The sequence below is a fragment of the Rhipicephalus microplus genome, chromosome 8, assembly GCF_043290135.1.
Source record: "Rhipicephalus microplus isolate Deutch F79 chromosome 8, USDA_Rmic, whole genome shotgun sequence".
In the NCBI taxonomy this organism is placed as follows: Eukaryota; Metazoa; Arthropoda; class Arachnida; order Ixodida; family Ixodidae; genus Rhipicephalus; species Rhipicephalus microplus.
Window position 1 is genome coordinate 41,932,986 of NC_134707.1, and position 22,814 is coordinate 41,955,799.

General features: G+C 43.4%; 1 protein-coding gene and 1 long non-coding RNA gene across 2 annotated transcripts in view; one reads left to right on the forward strand and one right to left on the reverse strand.

Annotated features, from left to right (window-relative positions):
* Positions 1-245: 245 nt before the first annotated feature.
* The window catches only part of LOC142768970 (uncharacterized), a 28,861-nt gene continuing 6,292 nt past the window's right edge, over positions 246-22,814 (forward strand). The window contains exons 1-4 of the mRNA XM_075871635.1: positions 246-478; positions 2,771-2,971; positions 7,632-7,904; positions 22,170-22,402. Coding sequence (XP_075727750.1) covers positions 395-478; positions 2,771-2,971; positions 7,632-7,904; positions 22,170-22,402 — 791 coding nt within the window. The 5' untranslated portion in view covers positions 246-394. The remainder of the gene's footprint in view (positions 479-2,770; positions 2,972-7,631; positions 7,905-22,169; positions 22,403-22,814) is intronic.
* On the reverse strand, positions 19,099-22,239 carry LOC142768971 (uncharacterized). Its single transcript, XR_012885587.1, has 2 exons — positions 22,132-22,239; positions 19,099-19,394 (listed from the first exon to the last, which is right to left on the reverse strand). It is a non-coding gene; the product is annotated as an uncharacterized LOC142768971 (long non-coding RNA).

Sequence of the window (22,814 nt, forward strand, 5' to 3'; positions counted from 1 at the left end):
CAAAGAGGGAAAGGAGGCGAAATTGTCCATTATAAATGATTTTTCAATTAACGTGACAAAACCTGCATCTCAGTGAACCACAGCAATTTTTGCACCTTATGGTTTCTTTGGCCTATTTGTCTGTTAGAATCTATCTATCTGCAATACCAAAATGGAAACTGCACAACCAATTGAGAACAATGCGGCATCACCTGTTTATATTAGGTGTTATGTGCCGAGCACCATGAAGGGGAGGATAAAGAAGAAGCGGATTCGCACGGAGGCACCGGTGTCTGTAGTGGTGACTGGGTGAGCAGCAAGCTCGCCTTGCCCGGCCAAGACGCGAGCGCTTCTGCAGACATCGTGGAGCGGCCGGGCGTTGGCCCCCGCCGGAAGTGGTCGATCGCGGGCCAGCATGCACGCCGAGAGAGAGGACACCGTGCTGCGACAGCTGACTGAGGCGTTCGGCAACCGGAAGTACTTCCTCATCTCGGCGGGAGTGAGTGGCACGATAGGCTTTCGTTTGCGCAAGTGGCGGCGCACCACTATCGCGCGCGACCGAGAATACTGCGGTACATAAGCCACGTGTCGGACCAGCGGTCACACGTCACGTTACATGCAACACACGGTCGAAGTAGCTTCGCTCCGAGGGCATCTACGAAGCACACCTGCACAGTAGCACAGTAGTGCTCCGGGGTGGCTCAGTGGTTAACGCCTCGCTTTCACAGTAGCACAGTGGCAGTTGACAGTAACACAGAAGCACAGTAGCCAATGCTTGTCGTGTAAACTTCGTTGTTGGCTTCGTAACTCACGTCCCTGTGCATGTAGCGCAGTTTCTTTAACCATGCAAAACTAAGTAGCCCAATACCTAAATTTGCTAAAGCATAGAATACGTTGTACACGTGTACGTGATTCCATAAAGGCGAAGCACCGCACAAGGCAATATCGAAAGGAACTTGAAGCGCGAGTGCAGTACTCACCTTTCAAAGTGCTATGCCACTGTTGCCTTATTATTACAAGTACCACGGAGAAGCTATCGGGATAAACACGTCAAGTCACTGCAAATTCGACCTTTCAATGTTGGTTTTTATGTAAGTGTTTAAGGCAGTAGCACGCCGACATGACACGGAATGTATAACTGAAAGCGAAACTGCAAGCATTACACTTGACCTTAAATATTCACGTTTCCATCCGTGAATACTGCGCATGGGCTCGCGTACATGGCTCCGACAGGTTTCCTCGTTAGTTTAGTTACTTATGCTGTTTCCCTTGAAAGATTATTTCTGACAATCCCACTACATCTCACGGATTCATGGATCTTGCAGAAGATCTGATAGGCGGGCTAGTTGGTACAGATTCATTAAGGCAACCTGGCAGCGCAAACAGACGGGCGAAGTATGAAAGCTAAACTGCGCTTCTTTGTGTACTTTCTTACTTTCCCACTTGTTTGCGTTGCCAAGTTGTCATAATGAATGGATGAACCTTTGTGCGTGAAGTATATGCAGCTTTTTGTTTTATTCCAGACGCAAGCTAAACCTCCTTGGCGGGCGGTTGTAAGTTTGTGTGGCTCCACTGTTTCAGAATCTATACTCGGCAAAAACTTATCTTGACAACTGAGCAAAGGCTACGGAGGCGGAGATTGTGCACATTCGATTTGATCCGCAAGTAGTACGGCAGCTTGAGAATGAATTTTGTTTTGCTCGCTCGCATTGTTGACATGTTTCGAACATTCGAACATTAAACGAAAATGTCAATGGTACAAACATTGAAATCGTTCAGAGTACAGTTCAACACCGTAATACTGGTATATTTTTCTTTGATAGCAAAACAACGTGTTCGTGACCTCAGATAAAACGGCTACGTCAACGACTCCATGGTCACTTGAAAAAACGTGCGCGCTAAAAAGATGGTGCTGTGTAAGAAATCTAGAAAGAAAAAGAAGGTATTCTTTTTTGCAAAGGGAACATTAACTGTAATGCCTGAAACTTCGCGCAACTGTTTCAGTTTCGTAAGGAATAATGCACCAGTTATTTCAATAAAGCCAGTGAGAAAACGATAGGTGAACTAAAGTACCATTTTTTGTGTGGTAGCAGGCATGCACTTTAGGCCTGTGCTTTCCACAGTGCTGTTAATAAAAATTGTCGCCATGTATAGCCATGTTTTCGGTGACCAAAATATGAGGTATTTCAACACATGTGAGACGTCAGGTGAATGAAATTAAAAATTTGATTGTGATGTGTTCAACCTGAGAGATGGCCAGAGTAAACAATATTCTAAGGAGGCTTAACTTGGTCCCAGCAGCTCAAGGAAATTGAAAAGCAGTGACATCTAAAATAAGTCGAGAAGTGCAATACTAAAAGTGAGAATAATTATTTTGGCAATATAATAAAAAACATGATTATTGGAAAGCACAACATTAAAAAAAACAAAGTTGCTGGTTACAAATGGAAAGCAACAGGGAATGCAAGGGTGTCATGTTTGGAAAAATCGCGGAAAAAAAGCACAACACAAGCAACATGCAGGACACAAGACCTCGTGCCTTTGTGCCCGTGTTTTGTGATTTTCTCGCGCTTATTCCAAACATGAATTCACACCAACTCAGCGATCGGTCCCTGCTAGTTCACACTGCAAGTGAGCTCAAGTACGTCAAATGAGATCCTCGTGTGAACGGTGACGTCACTACATTACCTTGTTCTCCTTGTTCTTCGTCAGTGGATTTACTTGAGGCAAATGGTTCCTAGGATATTACCGAGCACGACAATCCCAGCAAACTCTGCCCTGTTGTGCGCAGGTGACTTTCCTGCTGATGCTCGCCGCCTTGGTGACCGCATCGAAGCACCTGAACAACGTGCGCAATCAGGCGGTAGACCCCCGTCGCCGGGTACCTTTCCGGCTCAAGCAGATCAACAGTCAAACCACGGCAGATGGCCTCGTGCAAGATCTTGCTCACTTCAACGAGATTCTGGGACCACACGCTAAGGCAGGCGACAAGGTACCCTAACAAAAGTACGCCATATATCTTGGGCACGGTGGCTGAGTGCACATGTTCAGCATCCGTTAACGTGCATACAATTTTCCCGTTAAATACATACGCCACATCCGTTAAGTTATGGTACAAATGTGAACGGCCATAGTAAATCGTTATTATAAATTGAAATGCAAAACTTTTGCCATAATAAGTTAATACGTCTACCTTCTATGTGACGAGTTACCCCGATGTAACAGCTGTATCATACTAGTACATATAGAATGCCTAAAAAGTTGGATATCCAGCACTGCAAACAGAATTACGTTTCTTGAACATTCGGGTAGACTTGAAAATCGCCATGCCTGCGCGGAACATGCAGCACAGTCACAGGGAAGGCATGCAGAGCAGCCTTTTAGAGCCTTTCCTAAGCAGTCTTTGGGTAAATGGTAGAAGCACACTTTCTGGGTACCCACTACCTCATAAATAATCATAATGCCTGGGTAGTAAGGTGGCATTTGATATGTTATCCTTCGTCATTCTTCGGAGAAGCGTAGTATCTGCTAAACACTAGCAACAGATCTCGTGCAAATTTTGTGTTGCTTTCAGTGCTGACAACGATGACAAATAACGCGTGAAGTGGATATGAGGTAATGAAGAGCAAGCTTTTGTAGTGTGTTGGAGCATCGGACGACACACTGGTTACGCGATTCGCATTGTGTGACGCCTGGTTGTTCCTTTGCTGTTCTAAAGTGCTTTGTTACTCATATTACCGCGATTCCATTCCCGACATCAAGTCTGTCTAAGGGAAGTTCGCAAACGAGTCCCAAGCAACGGCGTGATCAGCGATAGAATACTCGGCTGGCAAGCAGTCAACCCGGGATCGAATCCCACTATGTGACAAAATATATTTGGTGTTTTCTATTAAGTTTTTTTGTGTGATAGTGGTGCGGTGGCGAACAACTACGGCACCACGCGTGACCCGTGTTGTGATCTTATAATAGCTTCCGCTGTAAAAAGCAGTTGTGAGGATGCTTGATTGCCACGCAAAATGCTTGGGTTTTATTAATTTCTTAGCGAACTTAGGTAACCGTATCTATCTATCTATCTATCTATCTATCTATCTATCTATCTATCTATCTATCTATCTATCTATCTATCTATCTATCTATCTATCTATCTATCTATCTATCTATCTATCTATCTATCTATCTATCTATCTATCTATCTATCTATCTATCTATCTATCTATCTATCTATCTATCTATCTATCTATCTATCTATCTATCTATCTATCTATCTATCTATCTATCTATCTATCTATCTATCTATCTATCTATCTATCTATCTATCTATCTATCTATCTATCTATCTATCCGCCTAGGACATTTAGCTCTCCTGGCCGTTTCGATAATGCTATCACTACCTAACTTGCTATATCATAACGTGACTGTATGATGAACCTATTTAACTAGTCCTAACATGAAAATCATGGCATGTATGTCATGAATGTCATGATTTACATTTCATGATCTAGCTGCTCTTACGGTAGTTTTGTTTATAGGATATGTTGCAAAACTGGCATGGTATGACATGAAAGCATAACGAACATAAGTGACTGCCAGTTGGGCGTGTTGGTGAAGGTTCATGATGAAACAAGCGCAAAAAATGCACACACTGAGAGAGGACACAGACAAGCGCTTACTAGAAACTGGAAATTTTATTTTGAATTGAACACGAATAAATACATTACACACATGTACGTCATTCTCAACTTCCCCTGTCATCATCAACAACGAGATCAACAATGCTTCGAAATGAAATTTTCAGTTGCTAGTAAGCGCTTCTCTGTATCTTCTCTAAGTGTGTATTTTTAGCGCTTCTTTCACCATGAACATAAGTGACAAACCCTAAAGTGGAAATCATGAAATGCATGTCATGATTTTCGTGCTATGACTAGGCATGACTACACTGCCCACTCATGGTGCGCTCGCTGCCGTTTCGTTAGCTTCGCATCTACCAAGTTTGGTATTACGGGACGTGAATGTATTACGAAGGTATGTGACTTGTGCAAACATGAGAATCATCTGTGCAGGTGCGTGTCATGTAACAACATGACTACATGCCACGCTCATGATGCGCTCGCGGCCGTTTCGCTAGCGTCACTTATACCAAGTTGGGTATTACAAGACATGAATGGATGACGAATGTATGAGAATGGTGCGAACATGACAATCATGAGATGCGTGTAATATAACAACATGACTATATGCCACATTCAAGGCACCAACACACTTGCCCCCGTTCGTTTCGACGCGTCACGCCGGCGATGTCACGCCAGGCACCAAACTGCCTGTCATATACTTGCAGGTACGCGCCACGTTGTGTTGCTTTGACGAATGCGCGTTTGAGGGCATTCGGCGTCCCTCCATCACGAAGAGAGGTAGGCGCAGTGCTGTCTGGGTAGAGCTGGGTAACGTCATGGGCGCGAAATGCAGCATGTTGCATTTCACACTGGTTCCCGCCGGGCCGCGCGCCGACGGACGCTGGTCGCGCCGGCCGCGCCTAGCGTCCGTATTGCTAGCGCAGCGTCGCTGCGCCCAGCGTGCGTGTTAGTCAACGTCAGGTCGGAGTAAATTGGACCCTTCATGATGCGCTCGCTGCCCTTTCGCTAGCTCCGCATATACCAAATTTGGTGTTACGTGACGTGAATAGACGTCGAAGGTTAATGACACGTCCAAACATGATAATCATGATATGCGTGTCATGTAAAGCATGACTACATGCTATGCTCATAGCTTGCTCGCGGCCGCTTTTCTAGCTCAATATACATCACAATTAGTATTACTTGACGTGAATTTGACGCGAAATTTTAATGACATGTCCAAACATATTACACATGATATGCATGTCATTCAAAACATGGCTACATGCTGCGATCACAGCGTGCTCGCGGCCTTTTTGCTAGCTCCACATGTACCTAATTTATTATCAGGTGACGTGAATAGATGACGAAGGTAAATTACACGAGCAAGTATGATAATCCTTAAGTAAAAGTCATGTACGGCACAACTTATCTCCACCTCGTAACGTTGTGCTGCTATAAAAGTGGCATATCAGCCTTCCTTATTCGTGCTTCGCATATCATCGGCTCTCACTGTACGTGGGATCTGCCAATTTTTTCTGCTGGGACTATGCCATTAATTCTTTGCTTTCGTATGGTCAACGCTGCTGATATCACGTGTTTTTTTTATTAATGCTCACGTCTTAAAATTGCCCATGCGTGTTCACGTCTTTCCTGGGTAGGTGCTACGTTTCAATCACCCGTGGCACATACCCACCCGCAGGTATGTGCCACTGTCCGTCGCGAAGTGTTTGAAGACGTACGCGACGAGATTGTGATAGTATATATGTGTTGACCAGCGTGTAAAATTCGCCATACTATCTCACGCTTCCATGTAATTTCGATTCACGCCAAGTTAAGGAGTGATCATGAGAGCACCCAGACGCAAGCGGCTGATAGATAGATAGATAGATAGATAGATAGATAGATAGATAGATAGATAGATAGATAGACAGATAGACGCCGAAGGTGCTTACAATAAGCAAAGTGCTTCGTGTATAATAATATTGTCATTCCTGCCACACTTGCGCTACAGCATGCCAAGGTGATTGTGATGCCATAAATTAGATTTGTGGGGTTTAACGTCCCAAAACCACCATATAATTATGAGAGACGCCGTAGTGGAGGGCTCCGGAAATTTTGACCACCTGGGGTTCTTTAACGTCCACCCAAATCTGAGTACACGGGCCTACAACATTTCCGCCTCCATCGGAAATGCAGCCGCCGCAGCCGGGATTTGAACCCGCGGCCTGCGGGTGTGATGCCATAATTGATCTTGAGAAGACAAGACATATAAGACATGCCAGAATCACCCCCCTGCAAAGCGCTTTCCACACAGCACCGTATAGTACTTAGTGCGTAGCCAAAATGTACAAAAGCTCCAAGTGATGAGTTCTTCAAGCATAAGGAACGAACCACCATTGATTGGACCTTCATGCCCAAACCTTTCGCTGCATTGCACAGACGGCAGCTGCACGCCTAGGTTGACGGAAGCAAGCGTTCTAGGAAGATTTAGGGGAAAAAATTGGAGCGAGAAATGGAAGAGGCGTTTTTTATCTCCAAAGATGGTGATGAGTGCGTCGTGAGGGCCTCGATAGTGTTGCACCCTATCGAAGTTTATTACTTTAGTGCTTGTCACTAGACCACCTTTTTATCCGCGGTTTTTTGTTCTCCTGTCACGTGTGTAGTTCTGATTGATTTGTGGGGTTTAATGTCCCAAAACCACCATATGATTATGAGAGACGCCGTAGTGGAGGGCTCCGGAAATTTTGACCACCTGGGGTTCTTTAACGTGCACCCAAATCTGAGCACACGGGCCTAGACATTTCCGCCTCCATCAGAAATGCAGCCGCCGCAGCCGGGATTTGAACCCTCGACCTGCGGGTCAGCAGCCGAGTACCTTAGCCACTAGACCACCGCGGCGGGGCGGGTGTAGTTCTTTATATGTGTGTACGATCTTCAAATAAACTCAGTTGATAGCACTGTGTTTGCGTTCTCCTTTTCTGTGTTTTCGTGCAAATTTTATTAATGAAATAATATTGAAGCGTGACCGACATCTCACAGACGTCGACGGAGGAGCCCACCTGCAGGCACCCGGACTGCCGCTGGGTGTCGCTGTATCTGAACAACCGCGAGCACAACACTGTGGACCCGTGCAGTGACCTCTACGGGCATGCGTGCAACCACCAGTGGCGCGGCAGTGGCGAGTACCCGTTCGGACAGCACTCATTCCGGCAGTTGGCCGTGGGAACCATGGTGGCCAACCTGCACAACTACTTCAACCGAACCTCGAAGCAGACCTTCCAGGACCAGGTCAAGGGACGATTTCTGCATCAGGTGCGTATGGTGCCGCATGCAGTAACCAGTGCAGTCAGATAGCAGTACGAAATTGGAATAGTACTGGTCGTGACAGTAGTTGTAGGGGGCTTTGTATGTTTATGTGTTATTTGCCTGCATCCCCTCGTACGGGGTTATAGAAAGGAGGTTACACGCTCAACACTTGATTGATTGATGTGTGGGATTTAACGTCCCAGAACCACCATATGATTATGAGAGAAGCCGTTGTGGAAGGCTCCGGAAAGTTCGACCAACTGGGTTTCTTTAACATGCACCCATATCTTAGCGCACGGGTACACACGTAGGAGTAAACTTAAGTAATAATAAGTGTAAGGTCCGCTTAAAACCGGTGATCTTCCGTCTATTGAAAATCTCTCTACATGTACCATATTCTGTGGAATCTCGTTAGTACAATTCTGTATAGGATGTTTTTCTATTCCCGGACAACGTCTCTTGGAAATAACGAATTGCAATGCTTTTAGGATGGCCTAAACCTTGGCCTAAACTACAAAAAATACGAATAAAATAGCGCATCTTGACTGATATATATCTGAACGTTTCATAGATATTTGTCTGCATACAAGCTCAAACCACGTTCCGGAAGGCCATATCTGATCCACGAGAGTGTTTAACAACTTGAAGTATTCGGTACTCTACTGTGGGACACCATAAAGCCGTTCCAGCCCAGATACGCGATGACGGATGAAGAAATGCGTGTTAAAAAGTGTTTATCGATTTGGAGTATTTAGTATTTATTCGACGTTTCAGGGTACAATGTATTTGACCATTGGAGAGCAATATACCTTCCCAAAGCCTAGAAAGAATGTGTTTAGAAAGAGAAGAACGTGTGTTTAGAAAACATTGTTAACAATTTAGAGTACCAGGTACTCTACAATAAGAGAGCATAAAGCCACCCGCGTGGCAATTTTTCCTTTTCAACTGCGTTAGACCTTCAAGCACCTCGAGAATTGTCAGATAGATAATTTATTCTAACAGGCATACGTTCATGTCGCTGGTTTTCAGTAGAAAAACTGGAACTTACTGGTCAATTTACACAATAATTACCGCATCTCTGTTCTAAAGAAACGTAATTTTGTGAGTAGGGGCGACGAGCTGTTAATTCCTAATAGGCGTAAAATTAACACGAGCAGTGATAAAGCTATTATACTCTCAACGGAAACCACCAAACGCGACTATACTCCACAGAGAAACAGTCAAGGAGGATTAAAGCAAAATTGCTAGAGAGGAAGCTCCCGCAATGCCTTGCCAGCAGAAGTGAAGTCAGTTTTTTTCACTGCCAAGATGGTGAAAACATGCTCTTTTCTGATGGTGCCCACTTGAATATCAAGTGGCTTTGATATGTTAATGCAAGTACTACGTTAATTAGTTCTATAGTAAAAAATAGTTGTTCTTGACGAAACAACACACAGAAACGAGTATGGGTGACTGAATTTTCAAAGAACTTCGCTTCGAGGCTTACTAAGGAAAATTAGTAACATTAAGACGTACTTGGAACACTATGTGACCCAAAAAAGTTTCTACATTAGGCTCGTTGGGCGTGCGAGGGAAACTTTCTGTCGCAGTTGTACTCACCTGACCCCTAGTTGAGAACTAAGTACTCGAAATCATTCAACTATTTTTTCTGAACACCTGAAATGTCAACAGTTAGCAATAAACTTCCCTGTCTTAATCGCTGAACGGTGACACTTTATCATGCCCCTAGTTAGATGACTGCCGCAGCCGCCATGTTGCCATAAGCTCGGCTTAACTCCTGAGTCTTGGGCAATCATTTCCACTCCACCAATTTTTTTAATCCTCCTTGGAAACAGTAGGCGCGCTGGCATTATCGGGGCGGAGCTTCCGTTTATTCTGAAATTGTAATCAAATTTATCGAAGTGGACTCTTGCTGTAATAAACTATGAACCCAGCTAGATGTCTTCAAAAACAGGCTGGTACACTTATTACTCATTCCAAGTATAATGAATATAGTTAACTTTTATTTTCATGATTAGTCATTTCGCCCTTTCATAAGCTATAGAATTTAAAACTAGCCAATTATGTATACGTGTTTATCATTTACAACCACTTTTTCAATCTGTCCATGTTTTCCGCCCCTTCTCGTTCGACCAGCCAACTAGCCTTTGGTAAATGCAAAACTCCATGAACAAACAACTTATATGGTGAACAGATTTCACAGTTATCTGGTATTAGGATCTCGAACGCCCTACCCTTTGAAATGAAGTGTTTGAATTTTACTAAGACACTGGAAAAACAGCAATTAAACTAATTTTCTGATTTATTATTTACCATTTAAGTTTAGTTGGATGGTTGTCATCATTTTTAAGTAAAGGTTGTTCTTTTTTTTTTCTCCTGTGATGTAACATTTTTATTTTTTCCCGCGTCCGTGGTTTTTTCCTGTACTGTATTGCTTCTTTATTAGATAATATAAACTTCTTTAGTTATGCTTTTCCGAAGTGCCCTTATAAATTGTATTTTTCACCCAAACTAGCCAATGGCTAAAGGTCCACACAGTGTGTGCAAGCTTTATGAACTAATTTTGCGCAATAAAATTTCAATTCGAATTCCAATTCCCAACCACTGCAATGGTTTCAAAAACGCATAATTACCTTTGAGCTACAATAATTAATTCCAAGCTGCTCTAAGCTCGAAAAGTTATGACAAAAAATCTTGCGATTCCACATCGTGTAGGAATCGATTTCATCAGCAAAGCCGTCGCCGAATATTTGTCTACGCTGAATTTTATTCTCACTTCGAGCCTAGCGTTACGAGCTGCATCTACACGTTTTCGTAAACGCAAAACTTGTGTGCACCTTATGGGTTTACCATGAACGTCCAATACGTGGGCACTTAAAGGGTATCTTTTGGTCGGACGTTACGTCGGCACTCTCCTTAGAGGTTACACGACGGTCTTATCTAAACCAACTACACTTCACGGCGCGAAGATGTGAATATCATACGTCAATTTTCTTAGCGTGTACATCGGGGTCAAGAAACGCTTGAATGTAGCTTAGTGAATTTTTTTGAAGAGTAAATTCAAGAGTGTACCTGACTGCCACGCGAAGTGCTTAGGTTTGATTCCTGCTGAGATTATAAATTTAATTCTGTGATTTCTTGTGGCCACCATTCCCGATATCCATTCTTTACGTTTTTGACATGTAAATTACAGGCATTTGTTTTTCCTGTTCCTAGGCGGAAAGAAACTCACATGTGGCGCATACCTGAATACTGCAGCCAGTGTAAACGCGTATGTACTGAAATAGTGTGGACGAGTGTTTTGCAGCTTACACTGCAAGATTTTCCCGCTATTTTAGTCATAACTAGACAGACGCATCCGTCAACCCCTTTTACCCTCTCATACTAATCTTCGTCTACACCAAGCTAAAAAAATTACGGCATATTCACGGGGTGAATGATGATGAATGGGCGAAGCTCCGGAGGGATTCATCGGTAAACTGTGAATCTTCCGTGTAATTCGCCCAGTCGATCATCATGTAAAGACGTGAGAAACGCTGTGTGTGTATATACGCAAATCAACTTTTATTTGTTTTTAGACGATGGATGGCTTGCGATGTCCCTTGCCTCGCGCGCTCGCACATCGGGATTCTGTCTGCGAGCGCGCGCTGCTGCCGCCTTGCGCTCTCTCCGCTGTGCAGCCTTATCCATCCGGTGACTCCGAGCGCGCGCCAACAGCGAACGGATTTTATTACAACGCTCCCCCTAGCGTACGTCGCCGCACTAAATCGAACGATTGCCTTCAACCAATGACACGCGCCATGTGTGACATCATTCCTATTTTATAAGATCTCGCGTCTTTCATCAACTACAAGTACCGCTTTCTGGTTTATAACATCTTGCATCTTTTCATCATCAGCTACAAGTACCACCATCTAGTAAACACTACAAGAACTAAACGAGAGGTGGCTACATACAGGAGACGGTACCGCCATCTAGTGAACACTGCAAGAACTAAACGAGAGGTGGCTACATGGATGGATGGATGGATGTGGCTGTACCCTTTAGATCGGGCGGCGGCTAACGCCACCTAGCCGTAATACTTAGTGAACTAACCATTACATTTATCTTTTTTTTCCTTTAAATAATGAAGTTGAGGATTCGTACTTCGCAGTGAAGGGTTTAATTTTCACTCGTGCCTTGACTTTAGCCACCAATCAGATAACCTCCTTCTAGTTAAGTCTACCCGCTTAAAGTCTATTTTGCCCTCGCTGTCCCTAAATCCCAGTGCTTTGAAAAACTCTGCGCCATCATCCTGAACTATAGGGTGAAGCCCTTTACAGAACATTATCAAGTGTTCGGCAGTTACTTCTTCCTCTCCACACGCACTGCATACTGTGTCGACCCCTTCGTATTTGGCCCGATATGTCTTGGTTCGCAGTACTCCCGTCCTGGCCTCAAACAGTAGAGAACTACCCCGAGTATTATCATAGATCCTTTCCTTGGCTATTTCCTGCTTAAAAGTTCGATAGATCTCTAGTGCGGACTTCTTAATCATGCCCATTCTCCACATGTCAGTCTCCGTTTCCTTCACTTTTTTCTTAACCGAAAGTTCTTTTTGGTTTGGCCACCTGCTGTTTTCTAAGTATTTACCAGTCAACTTCCTGGTTCGCTTCCTCCATTTTGTATCGACATTCTTCATGTACAAGTAGCTGAAAACCTTCCTAGCCCAACGCTCTTCCCCCATTTCTCTCAATCGCTTCTCAAATTTTATCTTGCTGCTAGCCTCCCTGCCCTCAAATGATGTCCATCCCATATCACCTTGTACTCCCTGATTTGGTGTATTCCCGTGAGCTCCTAAAGCAAGCCTACCTATTCCACGTTGCTTAATTTCTAATCTTGCTTGAACTTCTGATCTCATGCACAAGACCGCATTGCTGAACGTCAGCCCAGGAACCATGACCCCTTTCCATATTCCTCTCACAACATCATACCTATTGTAATTCCACAGTGCCCTATTTTTCATGACTGCTGCATTCCTGTTACCTTTAGTCGTCACGTATATTTCGTGTTCCCTCAGATACTCGGTCCCATTGCTTATCCATACGCCCAGACATTTGTATTTATCTGTTATCTCTAGCGTGACCTCCTGTATTCTAAGCTCACTACCTTCGTTGTCATTGAAAATCATGACTGCTGATTTTTCCCTACTGAATCTAAAATCTAACCTATCTCCCTCATTACCGCAGATGTCCATCAATCTCTGCAAATCTTCCTTGTTGTTGGCCATTAGCACTATATCATCTGCGTACATTAATGCTGGTAGTGCCTGATCAATAAGTTTTCCTTGTTTGACTAAAGAGAGGTTGAAGCCCAGTCCACTTCCCTCTAATTTTGCCTCTAATCCTTGTAGGTACATCAAGAATAATAAGGGTGACAGGGGGCACCCCTGCCTAAGCCCCCGTTTTACCTCTGCAGGCTTGGATACCTGTTTTTCCCACTTTATAACTACCTTGTTACCTTTATAGACACCCTTTAAAAGATTTGTGACTACATGTTCTACGCCTAGTGTGTCCAGTATTCCCCACAATTCCTCTTGAACCACGCTATCGTACGCTCCCTTGATATCCAAAAATGCTAGCCACAGGGGCCTGTGTTCTTTTTCTGCTATTTCGATGCACTGCGTCAGTGAGAACAGATTGTCTTCCAACCTCCTGTGTTTCCGAAACCCATTCTGCAGTTCCCCCAGCACCCCCTCATCCTCTATCCACGCCTGCAGTCTTTCCTTTATAATCTGCATCGCCAGCCTGTAGACCACTGATGTCACTGTTATAGGACGGTAGTTGTTTATGTCAGCTTTGTCCCCCTTTCCTTTATAGATCATGCTCATCCTGCTAAGTTTCCATCCATCGGGAACTTCACCATCGATTATTATTTTACTCACTGCCTCTCTCAAAGCCTGCTTAGACTTCGGACCTAATGTTTTTATCAGCCTAATTGGAATGCCATCTGGGCCTGTTGATGTACTACTAGGAACCCTTTTCTCAGCCCTTTCCCACTCTTGTTGTGAAAATGGAGCCATTGCACCACTTGATTCATCTTTATCTATTGTGGTGCATAAAGTACTTCTTTGTTGAAATTTTTCTGTCACCCTTGTTCTTATGCATTCAATAGCTTCGTCCCCTTCTAGCCTAGCACCTTGGGCTGTAGTTATAAAGTTCTGCTCTAGGCTCGTCTCATTTCTTAGGGAGTTTAGATGGTTCCAAAATTTCGCAGCTGCCTTTCTATCTTTTTTATGTACTTCTGCCAGCCACTGAGCTCCCTTCCTTCTAATCTTTTCATTGATCAGAAGGGATGCATCCCTTCTACAGCTTAGAAAGGTTGCCCATTTTCTTTCCACATCATCTGTCTGTTCACCCCGCTGCTTAGCATGTCTGTGTTCCCTAGAGGCTTCCTGGCGTTTTGCTATGGCTCTCTTAACTTCCTCATCCCACCAACTTTTGGGTTTGTGTCTTCTTTTCCGGGGTGATTTGTCACGCGTCTTAGCAAGCTCTAGCTCAAAGAGTCTAATTAGATTCGTGTATGTCCACACTGTCTTATTATCCTCCGTGATTACTTTCTCAATTTGTTTAGTGCCTATTTCAATTTGCCTTTCTGGATAAAAATTTTCCTGTAGTTGCTCATCTTGTCTCCTTCCCACTTTCACTGCTCTTCCAAAACTTAGCTTGATACGTTTGTGATCGCTACCCAGACTTCTGGAGCCACCTTCATCTATGTGCATTTCCCTGAGCTTATCATACATCCTATGTGACATCAGTGCATAATCTATCGTCGACTGAAGCCTTCCTACCTCCCATGTTATTTGCCCTTCACACTTCTCGGTACTGTTGCAAACGATCAAATCAAGCCTTTCACGTATATCCATGATCATTTTGCCTGTCGGGTCGGTATACCCATCTATATCTTCTATGTGCGCATTCATGTCTCCTAGTATAATTATCTCGCACTCTCTTCCTAACTCCTGAATGTCCTTTGATATACACTCTACCATTGCCTGGTTTTCCTCTCTGGCCTTTGCTCCCGTCCACAAGTACACGAAACCAAGGAGTGTCATTTGACCTGCCACTTTCCCTTTTAGCCATAAATGTTCCTTGCACTCCTGCTTGACCCTTTGCCAGTCTGTACTTTTATGAATGAATGCCCCAATACCACCCCCCTTTCTGCTGCCTTCTGTTCTATTACAATACTCCCACGCGTAGTCCAGATTGTTGGGAGCTTGTTCCATGTCCCTGAGATGTGTTTCTACAAAACCGTATACCATCGGCCTCTCTTCTCTTAGCTGTTCTTCTATCTCTTCCCACTTCAGCCTGTTCCTACCACCCTGCATGTTAATATACCCTATGTCTGAATTGGCTCGGCGCTCGTGGCTACGTCTATTTATGCCCCGGACTCTACGTATCTTAGATAACATGCCCCGGACTCTACGTACCTTAGATACATACAGGATACGGTACCGCCATCTAGTGAACACTGCAAGAACTAAACTAGAGGTGGCTACATACAGACTACAGGGGACGCACAGCCCACGCCCTAAGGAGCTTCGCCCCTAAAATCCATGTCGAAAGCACCCTGACGTAGACGGATGGAGATAGATAGATAGAGAGATAGATAGATAGATAGATAGATAGATATAGATATAGATAGATAGATAGATAGATAGATAGATAGAGTTTGTCAAAAATTTAGCGCGTACACAAGTGACCAAGACGGAAGCAACGGAGACAAACGTTCTTTCTTTTTCGTTTTCGTCAGTTGTGTGCGCACTGAGTTTTTGGAAAATGTATTCATGACAGCTGCTCCAACGTTCGGTACATATATGAATACGTAAAGATTGGAGGTACCTCGGGCACTAAAATGAATGTTTCACATTGAAAATACACCGAAGATACGTCATCGGTGACACGCCAATGACGATGCAAGCATTCATTGAATTTAGTGGGCGGTATCGTAGAGCCTATGTTAATAAGAAAATATGTCCTTTCCTCCATAGTTGTACACATTCACGGTATAGAAAAATTGTAGCCCGCATTTTACCACGGGAGAAATTCGAGTAAATGCGTCGCAGAGTGATGGTGGCATCACTTGAATGTTGAGTAATAGACCCTTTTTTCAAATTCAGCGCCACCTATTGAACGAAGCCGCAAGCACATTTTTTTCCTCCATGTCTTGTTCACCCAAGGTAGAGTGTACTAAAACTTTTGAGTGGCGCGACCGAAACGCTTTCCCCTTGCTTTCTCCATTTCCAACTTGTGGCGAAAGTAGCGGCGGCGCTGCCATCGCCCAATCTTCCCACTTGGTTTACTCGGCTGGCTCGGCGGCGTGGCCGGCATCTCGGTTTTAGTCGCGAAATGACGAAGAAGTAGCGTCTAAACCATTGTTACGCGCTAGGTTGCACAACTGGATATCCGCGTGTGCAACGAAGTCGGAAGTTATCACTTTTTAAGACCTCGAAAGACGAAGAACGACGACTTCTTTGGGAGCGGAACCTCCATCAGCTTGACAAGCCGCTTGACGCCGATTGTGCTGTGTGCAAGTTACATTTGAAACCGCACTTCATTGTTAGAGACTACGTACACGTTATCAATGGTGTTCAAGTCCGAATTCCTAGGGGATCGCCGACACTTGCCCCTGATGCAGTCCCGACGATTCTGCCCAACCTGCCTGCATATTTGACGCTGAAAACTCCGGCTCCGCGGAACCAAAGAAAGCGGCGTCATCAGTGTGTGCCGGCTGAGAATGACAACAAAAAACGGCGACGCATTAGCACTCCTGCACAGGTCCTTGTGGATACCAACGGTGCAACTTCTGCAGATGGCGACGAAGCTGACGAGGCAAGCCCAAGTCCCTCGTCTGACGCGGTTGTCACTCTCGGTGACCTTCATGGTCTTGTCCTACCATCAAAGTCATGGGCGCTGCACGAGTTTCCTGGATTTGCCGGTGTGTCGTACATAGCGTGCTCACTGAATCCTAGCACTCCTGAACTTTGCATTCAACGAGACGTATACTTCACCTGTGCAGACAATGGAATCGTGCAATGTGAAGCGTTCGTGCAAGAGAAACTAATCTGCAAGTCCAGTTTAGTAACTGTTCGAGAAGCCTCAGATGCTCTGCAGCTTGTTGCAAGCGTCCCACTCTGTTGTGGAGCAGCAGAAACTTCATTTTTGCAACCATCGGACCTTACCCACGGTCTACACGCGCAAATGCAGTCAAGATGAGAAATCTTCTACAGTGTCAAAATCGCACAGAAGCGCCTAAAACTGAGTAGGCTATAAATTGCTACAGGGGCGTAAAAAGGATGTCATTTTTCGTGCATACTTTCTTACACTCTTAATTTTTTGACGGTACACCAAGAAGAAAAACAATTTTTCCTAGAAGAGGCTTGTAAGCGAGAGAACGTGCAAATAATGACGCGAAATCTCTAAATAAATCTTTGATCTTGAATCTTTTTGTATTAAACCTGTGATGGTAAATTTAGCAGCATTAGGGATCTCGGTGCATAATTCATCGATCTAAGCCAATTCAGTGTTGCACTTCAGTGCCCCTTCAAACGATCTTTCGACCATAACATCTTTTTTTTTAAATGCATTTTGGAAAGCCAACCTTAACTCTGTCGTTCTGATTGCTTTGCTTTATGTTATCTTTTGTATCCTGGCTCTATATTTCACGTTTTTTACAATTTACCTAATTGCAAATGTATTGTTAACTGCATGCTCGAACAGGGTGTGTTCCCAGAAGCACTCAAGCTGGCTAGAGTGTGCCCGGTGCACAAAGGTGGCACAGACTACACTTTTAATAATTACCGCCCTATATCGGTATTACCAGTCATGTCAAAGATTTTTGAGACAGTCATAAACGTTCGCGTTGATGGTTTTGTTCAAAAGTACTCTATTATGTCTGACGTGCAATATGGGTTTCGAAAAAAAAGATCCTGTGAAGAAGCATTACTTTCTATAAAACATGAAATAATAAATAACATTGAACAAAGATTATACACCATTGGTCTTTTTCTAGATTTAAGAAAAGCTTTTGATTCTGTGAGCCACGCCATTTTGTTGACTAAGATATATGATTGTGGGATAAGAGGGATAGCACATGACTTGATTCGAAGTTATCTACAAAACAGGTATCAGTATGTATCTATTAACAATTCCAAATCTACGAAATTAAAGATACTACAAGGCGTCCCGCAGGGATCTATACTTGGACCCTTGTTGTTTAACTTGTACATAAACGATCTTGCTTATATACCATATTCCCAAAGTGTAATTATGTATGCTGATGATACAAATGTATTTTTTGCTGGAAAGTCGCTGCAAATGCTACAAATTTCAATAAATAATTACTTAAAACTACTTATGTCGTGGTTGCACAGCAACCAATTGCAACTCAATGTCAATAAAACAAAATACATTATTTTTGCCCCTATTAACAAGCCGATCAATTTTAAGCTAGCAATACTGTTTCAAAATGTGCAAATAGAACAAGTAGAGGCTCATAAATTCCTGGGCATATGGTTTAGAGGCGATATGTCCTGGACGACACATGTGGAAAAATTGTCCGCTGAACTGAGTAAAATCACGGGATGCTTTAATAAAATCCGGGATCTGATACCGCTCTGGCTTAAAAAAGTATTATATTACTCCATGTTCTACTCTCGCCTTACATATTGCATGCTAGTCTGGGGTACAACATACTCAAAAAATTATCAGAAATTGATAATATTGCAAAAGAGAGTCCTTAGATGCTTTGAAAACTACACAGGTAGGCTTCGAGATTTGCGAACGCATGATTTGTTTATTAAACACAATTTGCTAAAAGCTAACCAAATGTATTATTATAGAATATTTCAGCATATAAAAAAGAACAAGCTCTACACAGCTAAATCACCCCAATCAAAATGTCGTTATTCTCTACGCAATGAAACTAGGGTAATACCGAAGTTCCGAACAGCTTATGGCCGGCAGCATATAGGCTACCAGGTTCCGCATTTAATAAATCACCTAAGCCCCCTTGATTTTTAATACTATGTCGAAAAAATCTATGAAACTGTATATTATAAATCATCAATTGGAATATGTATGATGTGTATCTTTTTTCGTGTCATACTGTTATGTTTTTTGTTTTTTTTCACAAATGAATAATGCCATTCACACTCGTTGCCTATGTTATATTTTACTGAAGTCAGTATATTTTATTCTGTATAATAATAATCTTATGTATTTTGCGACTGTTTATTGTGCATATTTCTTTGGTATTCCGGGCTGCTTATCCGGATTGATTTGATTTAACCTACATGTTATCTTTTTATCATGTATTTTTCATCAGATGGTCTGTATACTGCTTATATGATCTTTCATATGAATTTTGTATTGCCATATGTACCGCTGATGCTGAGTGCCAACAGGAGTGGGAGCCCTTTGTCAGGCCTTTGTAGCCTTTTGCTCCTGCTCCTTGTTTCTGTAATGGAAGCAAAATAAACTTCAAACTTCAAACTTCAAACTTGTTTTTAAATATGTAAACCTTGCATTTTATGTTATCAATTATGATTAACATTAGTTACGACTCTGCTTTGCAGTGTCGTTACGTTTTTTAAACTCTCAAAATCTTCCACTACTATGTTTCACCTAAGACATTCTTTTGCAGTATTAAGTATTTGCATTTCTTGGGGTCCTACAACAATGAATCTATTCCCATATTTTAAAACCAAAGGAAGGTTTGGAAAAATTCTACTGTTCTTCAAATAATATCAATAAAGCCTACTTTTTTGTCGTGTGTGCACGCAGCCACAAGCAATGAGCCTTTTATTTGAGTCCAGTTTTGGGGTTTTACGTGGAATGGACCAAGAGTTCTTCGTTTTGTGTGCACCATATTTCTTTTTTTTTGGGGGGGGGGGGGTGCTTCCGGTGTGTACCGGCCAGCTGGTTTCTCGTCTAAAATGTGTACACTTTAAAATGTTAAAAAAAAAAACTCGCTCGTTATATTGTACAATATGCTTTGCTGCTTCGGGCTGCAGTGCGGTCAGAAGCAACTTCAATAACAATAATGTCAAATAACCTTTATTTGCGCGAAAAAGGGGAGGTATGTGAATAAGAAAAAAAAAGAAGGACATCATCTTCACACTAGGCGCGACAGAGAAGTACCAACACGTACGCGGAACGCCTGCCAGCCATCCGCCCGGGTAGATTGGTCGACGCCAGCGCCACCGCATCATTCCACGCCGAAACGGCCGCTCCCAGGTAGCTGCTCGCGCCACTCAAAAGCTTCTAGTACACTCTACCCAAGGGATGCTCATTGGCGTACCACACAAACGCGGTACACGTCCTGCAGGAACGCAATCGGAGTCCGTGCGCGCTGCAGGGAACGCTAATGGGCATCGCCGGGACACACAGCCCGCCAGCTCACACGAGTGAACAAGATATGACGGAAATGCCATGTTGCCAGACTTAATTTTTTAAAGGGTCTACTGGGTATGGTTTGGGAATGGTTGCTATTTTGTGGCTATTATTATTATTATTACTTATTGAATGAAAAAGAAGCGTTGCCTTCAACGTCAAGCAAAAGCGAAATAAGGACGCTCTTGACTGAAGTTCGAATGCGCTATTTAGTCACTATACACATAAAGTTTCCTTAAATTAACTAGAGGGGACTCTGGCGCTGCGATCGTTCAGCGACCATGGGAATGATGGGTAGTATCCATATTTGCCTAGTCTTCGTATTTGCGGATGGCGAATCGTACTCGCAGCTTCGCTTATTGCTGGTTACGGTTTTGTTTTGAAAGAAAGAACGAACCCTTTTGAACTTTGTGACCCAATCTGGGATGGTAAAGTGTGGGATTGGGCTAGTTGGTAATGCATCATTGAACTTCTCAGCGCGAAAACTTCCGCCAAAAACACAAGAGACGAGGACGAGCACAGACTTTAAAATATATTTATTACTACTGAATTTATATGTTCGTCGTAGTATTAATCAATTTAGTTGAAAGTCTGCGCTCGTCCTCGTCTTTTGTGTTCTTGTGGGAAGTTTTTGCGCTGAGAAGTTCAATAATCGAAATGATAAGCCTAAAGGAATAAGGTTGTGAAGCGCAAACATTGAACATTTGCTAACTTTTTTCGTGAAAAAAAGAAAACAGCTCCAAGCCACATGAACACACACGGAGCCAGAAGCAGGTCAGAAGTACGAAAATTAGACAAATGTGTGTACTACCCATCATTCACATGCCCGCTGAAGCACCGTGCATTGCAGCTCCCTTAGACACTAGCACCAGAGTTCCCTCTAGTGTATACTAGGTACCTCTATGCCTATACAGGGTGGCAATGGAATGGTTCTGAGCGCGAGCAGTTGTTTCAGACGCGTTCTGCGTCGGCCTTGCGAGGCGAGAGAGGCAGAGGGGAGCGAAAGTTGTGCGGGTGTCTTTCTGGACCGGCACAAGACACGAGCATAAGCAGTGGGGGTGTGGACGGTGCCGCCGTCGACGCCAAAGCGTGACATCGTGCGAAAAATGCTCCGCATTTGAAAATAACTAAATTTATTTCGTTTTCCTTCCTTCAAATGTGAACGATGCTTACTATATTGCTATAATATTATCGAAAATCAGAAATTTCTTCAAACATGTGTTTCTTTTACAGCTTTGCGCAAAATTTGTACGCCCTTTTTGTATTGTCAGCGGAGGGAGGTTATCGCGATGAATGATGGGCTTTTAACGCAATGGCAACTGGAAACTCTACTTAGTCAATCCAGACGAAGCACTCGTTTTCCGTGGCTTTATTTATTTATTTATTTATTTATTTATTTATTTATTTATTTATTTACGAGCCCCATTCAACATCAGAAATGGGACACGGAGGTAAGCAAAAATAACGGCCTGCTTAAAAACAAGAACTTTGATGGTAAAACTTACTACTTTTGCAGAGAGAAAAAAAAACGACTCATCGGGAAGTGAGCACTGCCGACAAATGTTTACGGATGTAGAAAAGTATTTACTCATTTAATAAAATTGTCTTAATTAGCGAGAAACACTACGCTCCTTCATTGTTTTTGCTATTAGTACATTGCGAAAAGCAGTGCCTAACAAATATACAAGGTTGAGCGGGCAAATGAGCTGTGTACAATATTTGAGTAGTAATAAATATAGAAAACCTTGCGAACAGTTTCTGCGTTAAGTTGTCCTACCTTCACGCACTCCATCAAATCTTACCTCGATGAACGATGTGCTGGGTACACTCTCCGAGCCAGGTATCCAGCCTCTACATGGACTGCATCATCGAGTACAAGGGCAAGAACGAGGGCGAGGCTCTCCAGGAAGCGCTGAAGGACTTCCACATCCACGAGACGAACCACGACGAGAACCTGACCAGCATTCTGGGCTCGCTGGATCGAGAGCTCCGCGTGTTCCCTTTCGTGACAGTGTCCCTGGCACCTGACACCCTGCACGTCACCGTCACGGCGTCCACCACGCTGCTGAAAAGGTCAGATGACAGCTGTCTTCAATTCCTAGCATGCTCTCAAGCGTGTGCAAGCTAAACGGATCCTCAATGGCTTTAAAAGGTAGTGAAAAATGCCCAGTATAAAATGCTAGCATTAATCATCGTAATCATCGTCATGATAAGCCTGACTACGCCCACAGCCGGGCAAAGGCATCTCTCGTGTTTCACCAAGCATTGATGAGAAACATCGACGCCATGTAAATGATATTATCGTTACTGTAGCATCTCTTGGAATCATTGGCCTGTCAGTTTTCATTATTATTTTGTTTCACAAAGCAAACAAACGTTTAAGTTTATTTCTTGCTCTCATTGAAGTATCTAAGGCATCAATACGTTGAGCACGTAAGGCGGTAGCGTTAGTTTCCTCATCAAAGGTGGACATCGAGGTTCACTG